At 46.7% G+C, this 10,750-nt stretch overlaps 1 protein-coding gene across 2 annotated transcripts; it reads left to right on the plus strand.

Moving 5' to 3' along the window:
* Nucleotides 1-10,511, plus strand: TRMT6 (tRNA methyltransferase 6 non-catalytic subunit; the record flags this gene model as incomplete). 2 transcript variants are annotated; one of them, XM_080716080.1, is made up of 11 exons in its annotated part: nt 1-128; nt 2,420-2,547; nt 4,638-4,747; nt 5,281-5,372; nt 5,502-5,585; nt 5,844-5,968; nt 6,938-7,296; nt 7,896-7,981; nt 8,579-8,681; nt 8,785-8,871; nt 10,320-10,511. In XM_080716080.1, the coding sequence occupies 11 exons, from the start codon at nt 1-3 to the stop codon at nt 10,509-10,511; spliced, it is 1,494 nt and encodes a 497-aa protein (XP_080572206.1). The 2 variants fall into 2 exon arrangements, with proteins under 2 accessions (XP_080572206.1, XP_080572207.1); XM_080716081.1 differs by having other exon boundaries at nt 95-132.
* Between the last annotated feature and the right edge of the window lie 239 nt (nt 10,512-10,750).

Genomic DNA, 10,750 nt, shown 5'->3' on the forward strand with positions numbered 1-10,750 from the left:
ATGGAGGGCTCAGGGGAGCCGCCCAGCCCGCAGCCCCCGCAGCCCGGGGACCACCGCATCCGCGACGGCGACTTCGTGGTGCTGAAACGGGAGGATGTGTTCAAAGCAGTGCAGGTCCAGCGGAGGAAGTGAGTCAGTGGCTGGCCTGGGTGGTCTCCCGCCCCACCTCCCGGAGACCACGTCCCTCACGTCTCCCTTCAGGGTCTCAGCTCTCTGCGACCTTTTACTCCTCCCTCGTTGCCTCCTTTGCTTTTCGGCTCCTCCTGTCTCCCCACAGAGCCTTGCCTAGGTTTCAGACTTGGCTGTCTACCGTCGGCTCCCTTCCTAATAACCTGGGGTTGTGGGGTCTTGCAGACCCCTCCCCCCCTTCACTGCGAGGTCTCATTCTTGCTTCTCAGTCTCCTCCGCCCCCCGTGTCACCATAGATTCTCCTCCCTCCTTAATTTCTCAGCCAGGAGTAGTCCCACAAAAAAAATGATACATCTTCACCTAGTCTGGCTTTCCAGATGGCCTCTTCTCCAACTTCCAATAAGAGAAATCGCCTTGGTGTGCCTTCTTTTACTTCAGGTGCCCAAAAGCAGTTTGCTCAAAACTCAAAAAATTAGGATTCATTTGTGAACCTGCCAATAGTATCAGTCTGTTTTAGTAATGGAGAAGGGCAATTTTGTTTCCCCTGGGATGGTGAAGTTGTTCAATCCTACTAGCTTATAAATAGTGGGAATGTGCTGTGATGTTGAGGTTAATTGATCTGAGTACGACCATTTTTTGAGCTAGGTTAAACTCTGGGTTTTAAACTCTTTTGTTCGTTTGTTTTTGTGGTGCAAGTGCTCTACCCCTGAGCTATATCTCTGGCCCTGTATTACTCTTGACAAAGAAGTTAATCTGAGTGTCGGAATAACAGCTTTCTGCAGACCAGAGAGCTAGGCTTTATGAAATGAGATTTGAAATGGTTGATAAATACTCACTTCAGGTGAATTGTTTTTAATACTGTTTGCATCAAACTGTTGAATGGCATAAAAAGTGAAGCCGATATTGTTAAAAAAAAATTAGTCATATAGCCACCTTCAAAGCACCAAGATGATGATAACTAAGCTTTGTGTTCTTTATTTTGGAACAAGCACCAACTCAGTAAAGAAAAAAATTATAGGAGGAGGATGTTTCTTCTAGTACAGAAATGGGATATCTGCACTTTTGAAATGCTCCATTGATAAATTTTATTTCATTTTGGTGATTGAGATTGGAGAAATTTTTTTAAACCACCTCCTCATCATTGTGGTACTTTTTTGTATTTTTGAAGCCAGTTTTTGTTTTTTTCTCTTCTGGTTTTTAAACTAGAAATTCAGTGCCTGCTTCCAATTGCATACTTTTTAACAGTTTTTAGTACTAATTATTTAAACTTTTTAGTTGAGTCGGGCGTGGTGGTGCACGCTTGTAATCCCCGTGCTTGGGAGGCAGAGACAGGAGGATTGCTCAGGTTCAAAGCCAGCCGCGTGCGCTGGCTTAGGAGACCCTGTTTCCAAATAAAAATATTAAAAAAAATAGGTCTGGGAGTGTAGCCCGGAGGTAGAAGGGCATCCAGGAACCCCAGTACCACATAATAATAATAATAATGATGATAATAATAATAATAATAATAATAATAAATTTTAGTTGAAGCTCAATGTTACATTTTTTTCTTTCTTTTTCAAACTATTCTTGAAATTTGATTAATTTTCAAATGTAGTTATTTTGCCTCTAACAGTGTACTGCTTTAGATAACAGCTTTTTCATTGCCCAGGTCATAGCAACATTTTTAATTCAAAAACTACCCTAGGCATTTGGAAATGCCTCTTTCATTCATCAGCCCCTCTTAGCAGAGCCACAATGGCTCTGTTTTATTTAGTAAATGACCCTCTAAGCTCTGCTGCATGCAAGGCCAGAGTCCCCATCACCTTTCCTTTGGGCTGCACTCATCTGGTTGGGTAGAAAAGCAATTCTGGCTCTATGAGGAGAATACTCTGCAAATGGTACTTCCTCCCAGTGAAGATGTGGCTCCCCATCTCTGATTTGCAAGGGATGTCTGTGCTGCACGAGCAGCGGCCTGGCAGTCTAGACAGCCCTGCCTCTTCAGGGCATCCGCAGAGCTTGGGAACTCGCACATCCTGGGACTGTACAAAATGGACTCAAACTGATGCCCCAGAAGAGGCACGTCTTCTGTCTTTGCTTTCTCTTTCTAAAATTCAATGTTTCCCTGACTTTTTATTAATTTGCCATCTTTGCCCCAACCTGGTTCTCTCTCGTTCATTTGTTAGTCTGTGGTCACAGAAGTAAAGCTACTCATCATCCATCATGGAGACCATTTGCTAGATAGGCTAGGATAAACATGTTTTGTCTATAACTGAATGCAAAAGAAATCAGCTAATTGCTTTTTCTTCCGCAGAAAAGTAACTTTTGAAAAACAGTGGTTCTACCTGGATAACGCCATCGGCCACAGTTACGGATCCACCTTCGAAGTGACTGGTGGAGGGGGCCTTCAGCTCAAGAAGAACAAGGAAGAGCCTGCTGCAGGTGCATCTCGTCAGCTCCAACTGCCTAGTCAGGAACCTGTCCACCTCTGATGAGTCCAGCCCAGGCTATCGCAGAAGAAAGCGAAACTCAGAATCTAAGAACCCAGCAAATAGCATTGGGGATGGCATTACCTAGCTGGTGTTCTGGCTCGGGCTCACCACCAACTGCCTCCCTGGCCTTGAACCAGGAATTCAGTCCCTTGAGTCCCTGCCGTTTTATTGCAAGAGCATATATGAAAGCTTTCAGTGCTTAGAAGTTAAGAAACTGCTGCAGGGTAGTAGATCGTGTAGCCGCGAAGAAGTCAGGCTTAGAATCCAGCTGGCTAGGTTTCAGTATCTGCCTCATTACTTGGCCTTGGACTTCTGCCCTATGATACGATTTTTATCATTCTTACATTTTTATCATTCTTACGTACTTGTCATAAAATGGGGCCATAAACATGTTCAAGACCTAGGTTGTAGTGAGTATCTAGTGACATGACCTTCATAGGAAGATTCTAACAGTGCCTTGTCTGTAGTAAGGGTCCCATTTATCTATTATTATTAGTTAAAAGTAAATGATTATTTATTCAAAGAAGTGTTTTTTTGTTTTGTTTTGTTTTTCTTTCAATCCTTCTATCTCAGCCTCCCAAGTACTGGGATTACAAGCATGCACTACCAGACCCGGTTTAAAAATCAATGTTCCTAATGAAATTTTTTGTGTGTGTCTATGTGTGATGCTAGGGATTGAACCCAGAGGTCTTCTACCTTCAAGCTAAACCCCCAGTCCAATATTATTTCTTATTTGGAAACAGGGTCTTGCTGAGTCTCGCTGTTTTCTGAGGCTGTCCTCAAACCCTGCAATTCTCCTGTCTCGGCCTCCCAAATATTGAGATTACAAGTGTCTGCCACTCTGCCCAGTTAATGAAATTTTATTTGGAACGATATTTAAATAATTACTAAAAGTCAAATAACTAAGATACTCTTAAAGGTCTAAGCTAGACCAATTATTTAGATAATTTTAAATTAATGTCTTTTTTTTCTTTCTTTCTTTGTGATACTGGGAGTTGAACCCAGGGGCATTCTTCCTCTGAGCTACACTCACAATCAGGGTCTCAGTAGGCTGTTGAGAATCTCACTAGCTGCTGAGGCTCTTCTAAAACTTTCAGTCCTCCTGTGTCAGCCTCCCACGTACTAGTATTAGAGGAAAAATAATGTCCGTATTTTTATTAGTTACCATATAGGCGCCAGGCATGATTAGGCACTGTGATTATAGCATTTCATCAGATAAACTGTCTTATAAAATGTACTTCCTAGCCGGGCGTGGTGGCGCACGCTTGTAATCCCCGCGCTTGGGAGGCGGAGACAGGAGGATGGCGCAGGTTCGAAGCCAGCCGCACTGGCGCTGGCCTAAGAGACCCTGTTTCAAAAATATAAAATAGGTCTGGGAGTGTAGCCCGGAGGTAGAAGGGCTTCCAGGAACCCCAGTACCACCAAAAAAAAAAAAAAAATGTACTTCCTAGTGGAGAATAGTCAAAGTAAACAAGCAGGCAGGCAAACAGCGTAATTGCTGGGGTGATACTTACTAGAAAGGCAGAGCAGAGGCGCGTCCTGCAGCCTAATTGGGTGAGGTGAGCTTTGGCTGAGGGAATGAGGAGATCTGTCCTAAGGACCTTCCAGGCAGAGAGAGCAGCAGGTCCCAGCATTCTGCTGAGGCACCTTGATTGATGTGTTCAAAGAACAGAAAGAAGAGCAGTGTCGCTGAAGCTTTGCGGCCAGGCAGTGAGGCCAGACAGGGGAAGCTGGGGCCACATCTTGCAGGCCAGCTTTGGAATGTGTCCCCACCGCTTTGGGAGGCTACTGTCCTGTTTTAAATATCAGAGCAGGGGAGCAAATCACTTCAGCATCCACGCAGATAGTAAGGGCACAAAAGCCAGAGGGGCCAGATGAGTTAGAGGCTGGAATTGTGGCAAGAAAGGCAGGTGGACCACAGTGGGGCTGGACCCAGAAGGCCAGGCTTGGGGGGCTGATGGGATGGACGTGGAAATGAACTTGGGAAAAACCCTCGTAAAAATAACTTCATCAGTGTCATAGAGCACTTTCTTTCTGTAGAGACTAAAGAAGCGGGCACTGATAATCGAAATATAATTGATGATGGGAAATCTCAGAAACTCACTCAAGACGACATAAAAGCTTTGAAAGACAAGGGCATTAAAGGAGAGGTAATATTCAAAAGAATTTTTGTTTTATTTGATATAAAGGAAAGTGGTTCTTAAAGCCAACTTTGTCTAAGTTAAATGGAAAAAAAGTCATGTTTTTGTTAAAGTAGGTTGAAATATCCATGCAATTCGCTATGTCAGTATTTTGTATCTTACACGCAAGAATATAAATGTATAATTACTAATAGAGGTAGAGAATTTGATAACAATGCATATTAGGATTTAACTTTCTGTTCGTTTTCAGCCAGTATCCTCAGGAATGGCAGTTTCCTTTCTCTCTTTTCTCAGAGGTATTTCTTTCTCTCTTCATCGTATATCTTTGTTCTTTACCTTGATTTAAGTGGAGTTGTAAAGTACTTGTACTTTATTACAAACTCTAAGTAGCGCATAGAAATAAGAGTTGATCCATTCGGACTTCTGTGGAAGAGGAACTTGAAAATCAGACCTCTGGATATATTATGGGGTAAGGAAACTTAGAAGTTGCTTGCTCTGTGAAAGGAAAGTTTCAGAAAATGTGCTTACTCCTTTTCTTATAGGAAATAGTTCAGCAGTTAATTGAAAATAGTACAACATTCCGGGACAAGACAGAATTTGCTCAAGATAAATATATAAAAAAGAAGAAAAAGAAGTAAGTCATTTTCATTTGAAATAATGGGAAATGTTTAATCTTCTTACGTATTTACGAGATGTGTATTACAAAGACATAAAATGTTTTAAAGCGTTACTTACATTGGCGTTCTGTTTTGAATTCCCCTAGATATGAAGCCATCGTTACTATTTTGAAGCCGTCCACCCGTATTCTTTCAATTATGTATTATGCAAGAGAACCTGGAAAAATTAAGTACGCTTTGTTTCCTTTCAAAAGTATAATTGGGGGAAAATGTGTCTTTAAGAAAGGCATGATTTTAAATAAAATGAAAACCTTGCTCACCTGCATAAAGTGTCCTCCTACCTCATAAATTGTAAGTCCTTTCTCTGTCACCTCCAAAGCAATCAATACTCTTTTCGACATAATTTTTATAAAACAAAACTTGCAAAGTGATGACTACAATGGCAGGCGTTACTTGGCTAAATGGATGAATCCTCTTTTTCTCCTTAGTCACATGAGATACGATACACTAGCCCAGATGTTGACATTGGGCAATATCCGTGCCGGCAATAAAATGATCGTAATGGAAACGTGCTCGGGCTTGGTGCTGGGCGCAATGATGGAGCGAATGGGAGGTAAGGTTGAACATCTCCAAGCTCAGTAAGACCCCCCCGATGCGTGCAGAGAGGGCCTAAGCGGGCACCGAGAGAGCTGGGTTGGCGTCCCCGGAGGCGGATAGAGGGACTGCGTGGGTTTGTGTAGCTCCTGCCCAGGGTTTCCCACGTGGCCCACATCCTAGCCTGGCCTATGTGGGGTCCCTGGAGGCGATTGCCCTTCCCAGCTTTGGCAGTCCTGGGGAGGGAATCTGGGAGCTGTGGCTGGCTAGGACCTTCCTACAGCGGTTTTAGTGCAATAGCTGGTATTCATTTTATTGGCCCGAATTGAGGCCGTTGAGTAGGAAGACTATTGGGGGCGTCTTCTGTCCTATAAGAATACAAACACAACCTGATCAACCTGCCCTTCTTCTCTCTGACCCTGTAGAAGGTTGAGTTTATAAGTACCCACTTGAGGATTGGCATAGGAGAAAACAAAGCTAATCACCAGTCATGTGGCATCCAAATTTGTATGATCACAGACTTTTACAGTAGTGTCAGGTGGAGGTAAGCTTCTTTAAGGCTTCTTATTTAAAAGCTGGGTTGAGCAGGGCATTCTGTAAACCCAGTACTTGGGAGGCTGAGACAGGAGGATCATGGGCTGGAGGCCAGGGTATATTAACTTATCTAGACCCTTTTTCAAAATACAAAAGAAAAATGAGCTGAGAGTGTACCTCAGTGGTAGAACACACCTGTGTTCATTCCTAGTAACACACATACACACACACACACACACACACACACACACACACACACACAGACTTCCTATTATCTGTTTGGGAATTATATTGTTTCTATTGGGAGTATTAACAGACTCCAAAGGGACCTCCGGGAGGCTGAGCCAGCCTTCAGCCTCTAAGAGTGGGAGAGCCTGGCTCCCACCTGGGCGGGCTCTGAGGGTTTGCACGGCCACGGCACCACCGTGCAGATGCCTGTCTCGTATCTGTTCAGGTTTTGGCTCCATTATCCAGCTGTACCCCGGAGACGGACCTGCGCGCGCAGCCACGGCGTGTTTTGGCTTTCCCACGCCCTTCTTCAGTGGTCTCTATGAATTCCCCCTCAACAAAGTGCACAGTCTCCTAAATGGGACGTTTTCTGCTGAGGCGTTGTCTTCAGAGCCAAAAGGCACCACGCCAGTTGAAAGAAGTAATGGCGCGCTGGAGGAGCAGCAGCCTTGTGAGCAGGCCGCCGGCGACGGCGTGGCAGAGGCCCCGGGGAGCGGCCCCCCGGAAGAGCAGGAGGCCATGGAGGTGGTGTCTCAAGATGCAGAACACAGGGAGCCTAAAGAGAGAGGCAGCAGAAAGGATCATGTAAGAACGCCAAGACTTCCGTTCCTCTAATGCCCCAGGGCCTTGGTTGTACCTTCATTTAAGTAATGACATGTGAGTTGGCTTTGGAACATTGGCTCCCAAGATGATATGACTACCAAACATTGGGAGAACGTGCTTATGTGCCTGCGTACACAAGTGTGGGACTTAAATCTGTGGACTGGGGCCGGGCGTGGTGGCACACTCTTGTAATCCCCGCGCTTGGGAGGCGGAGACAGGAGGATCGCGCAGGTTCGAAGCCAGCCGCGCGCGCTGGCTTAGGAGACCCTGTTTCCAAGTAAAAATATAAAGTAGGTCTGGGAGTGTAGCCCGGAGGTAGAAGGGCTTCCAGGAACCCCAGTACCACCAATAAATAAATAAATAAATAAATAAATAACCTGTGGGCTGGAGCGCTAGAATAGGAAGTCCTTGACCGGGTTGCTCACTGGGGTCTTATGTAGGCTTTCTCGTGTGTTTTCCTCTTGTGCATCTCCTTCTCTTGCCGTAGTCTGAGTTCGTATTATTGAAGTTTTGATAGACTAGAGCGTCTCCAGGAGCCTGATTAACCTCAGCACACTGGTGTCTTCTTTGTCTTCTTGTCGATTCAGGAAAAGCAAAGGCGACAAGAAGAGCAGAGGAAAAGACATCTAGAGGCTGCTGCTCTCCTGAGCGAACGGAATGCAGACGGGTGCGGTAATGGGAGGTCACTGGCAGGCTCTGTTTGGTGCTAGTGGGCTCCGCTTCACGCGGACGGCGTGCTTTTTGCCTGTCTGCTGATTCTAGTGGGGCCTGGGATGAGGGTTCTCTCTTGGGTTTTTAAAGAATGGAGGCTGGATCTGGCCAAGGTGGGAAATTAACGTAGTGCTAGTTCATTTCAGGAAAGACCTGAACGCTCCAGCGACGGTACCGTCAGAGGGGCTGTTGTCCTACTAGGCGCAGGGCGGAACATCAGCCGCTGCGACACTGGCGGACAAAAACCTGACAGGGAGCGGTAGATGCCGATATCTGCAAAAGCAGCCTGTGCAGGAGTGGATTTGTTTGCAAATGGTTTAAAAAAAAAATACTATCAAGAACATCATTAAGTGCTATTAGAGTTGCCAGCTTGAGAGTTGAGAACCCAGTTAGTGTTTCCTGGAAATTAATAGCTTATTACTTTATCCTATTTTGAATTTCTAGAATGTTGAATTTCAGTCTTTCCCGTGTAAGTGCATTTCGTCTTAAGTGCGTTGAGAAGCCTCTTCCCTCTTGGGGCCGTAGAGAAGTCATCTCTGGCGTTTTCTTGCAGGTTAATTGTGGCGAGTCGCTTCCATCCCACGCCGCTGCTGCTGTCTTTGCTGGACTTTGTGGCCCCTTCGAGACCGTTCGTGGTCTACTGTCAGTATAAAGAGGTAATACCAGGACGACGTGGACAGGAATTCTTACGTGTGAATTTTCAGTTCTCAAACTGCAGCCCAGGGAGTGTTTCTTAACAAAACCCTGTTCTTCCTGCAGCCTTTGCTGGAATGCTACACAAAACTGCGGGAGAGGGGAGGCGTCATCAACCTCAGGCTGTCGGAAACCTGGCTCCGAAATTATCAGGTACGTGTTCTTCCAGCTGGTCCCAGGGGCTTCTGTCTGGCGCGGTGGAAATGTCTCCTGCCCATGACTCAGAAGCACCCGGGCTTCTCCGACCCTCTGGTCTTTTCCTGTTGGGTGCAGTAGGCCGCAGCCAGCCCAGGGCCGTGTAGTGCAGGCAGTTGTGGTTCATAGCTCACGCCTCGCTGTCTGGAGTGGGGGACGACAATAGCAAAGCCCAGCTGGGTGGGACAGGGGCCCTCTCTGCTGGGCATCTTCACAGCAAGCTTTCAGGGGTCCTGGTGGGCTCTGTACCACTCAGTTCTGGTTTTCTGGAAAACCTATGCTCAGATAGAGGTCCAAGTGTAAGACTTACTGAGGGCATGCCTTTGGGAAAGCGGGGAAGGTGCAGGACAAGGCGGCGCAGGTTGGTGCCTGTGAGGGGAGGTGGAGGGAGGAGGTCAGGGTGAGAAGCCTGCAGTGCTGCTCTGACGGAGTATCGGCCTGGAGCAGACGGAGTATCGGCCTGGAGCAGAGGCTGCCCTACAGGGCCGTGTTGATCGGCCTGGAGCAGAGGCTGCCCTACAGGGCCGTGTTGATCGGCCTGGAGCAGAGGCTGCCCTACAGGGCTGTGTTGAGCAGAGATGGTCCACTCCCAGGGTCTGCACTCAGTGACAGGCTGGGCATGGCCCCAGTCCTCAGTGGGACTGCTGCAGCGGCTCCCAAAGCCGCCGCGGCTGGAGTCTTCCTGCAGCCTGGATGCCCGGCAGCCAGTCCTCTCCTGAAGGGAGGCTGGAGGGGTGTGACCCGCTGCTTGGCATCTTGTGCTGTGGTAGGGCTGTTGCCCCTGAGTGACCCTGCCCTTTATGAAGTTATTAATTAAGGTAACAGGAGAGAAGCGTTCCTGTGAGCCTTACAGGACAGCAGGGAAAGGAGGGGCTAAGTGTCCTTCAGTAGCTACTCCCTAGACCCAGCTCGCTGCTGGCAGCCATGCAGATCACTTGCCCAAGCTCCATGGAAACTCACTTCAGGTGTGAGAGAAACCGGTCCTCCATTTTATTTCTCAAGGAAAAAAATTACTCAAACCAGCTTCTCCATTTTTCTCTGCATTATCTTTTGAAAGTATGAACTTCTTAGAAATACGTTTATTTAGCCAGGTGTTGTGGCGCACGCTTGTAATCCCAGTGCTTGGGAGGCTGAGACGAGGATCACGGTTCGCAGACAGCCTCAGCTCCTTAGTGAGGCCCTTTGTAACTCAGTGAGACCCTGTTTCAAAAGAAAGAATAAAAAATAGGGCTGGGGTATAGCTTGGAGGTAGTTGCCCCTCGGTTCAATCCCCAGTACCACAAAATAAATAAGTCAATAAATTCATTTGTTTAAATATCCAAGGGAATTTGTGTTGTTTAAATTGTGATTTTTAGGAAGTGTGCGGTTACCGCACACGTCAGCGTCTGTTCTTCTGTCTTAATTAGGTTTTGCCAGATCGAAGTCATCCCAAACTGCTGATGAGCGGGGGCGGGGGGCACCTGCTTTCGGGCTTCACCGTCGCCCTGGACAGCCTCCGAGCGGGCGCCGGCCTCAAGTCCAGCGCGAGCACCTTAGAATCGTACGCAACTGAGGAGCCAGCAGCTAAAAAACAGAAAGGCCCGGAGTCTGGCTCTTAAAAAAAATTGCTTTGATTTTTGTTCTCAGGCATTCTACAAAAAAAACTAAAACTTCAAATGCCACTACTGATTGATTTTTCACCTGCTGAGAATAAGAGTGTGTCAGTACACGCCGTTCTGAGAACGAGGGGCGAGCCCTTGTCCTCTGCTGACAGATGGCTCGCTCTGTCAGAGCTGACCTGGAGTTCGCAGCAGTGGGTTGACAGGACAGTTCTCTAACAAAAATCCTGAGACTTTAA

This window comes from Muscardinus avellanarius, assembly GCF_963383645.1.
Source record: "Muscardinus avellanarius genome assembly, chromosome: 19".
In the NCBI taxonomy this organism is placed as follows: Eukaryota; Metazoa; Chordata; class Mammalia; order Rodentia; family Gliridae; genus Muscardinus; species Muscardinus avellanarius.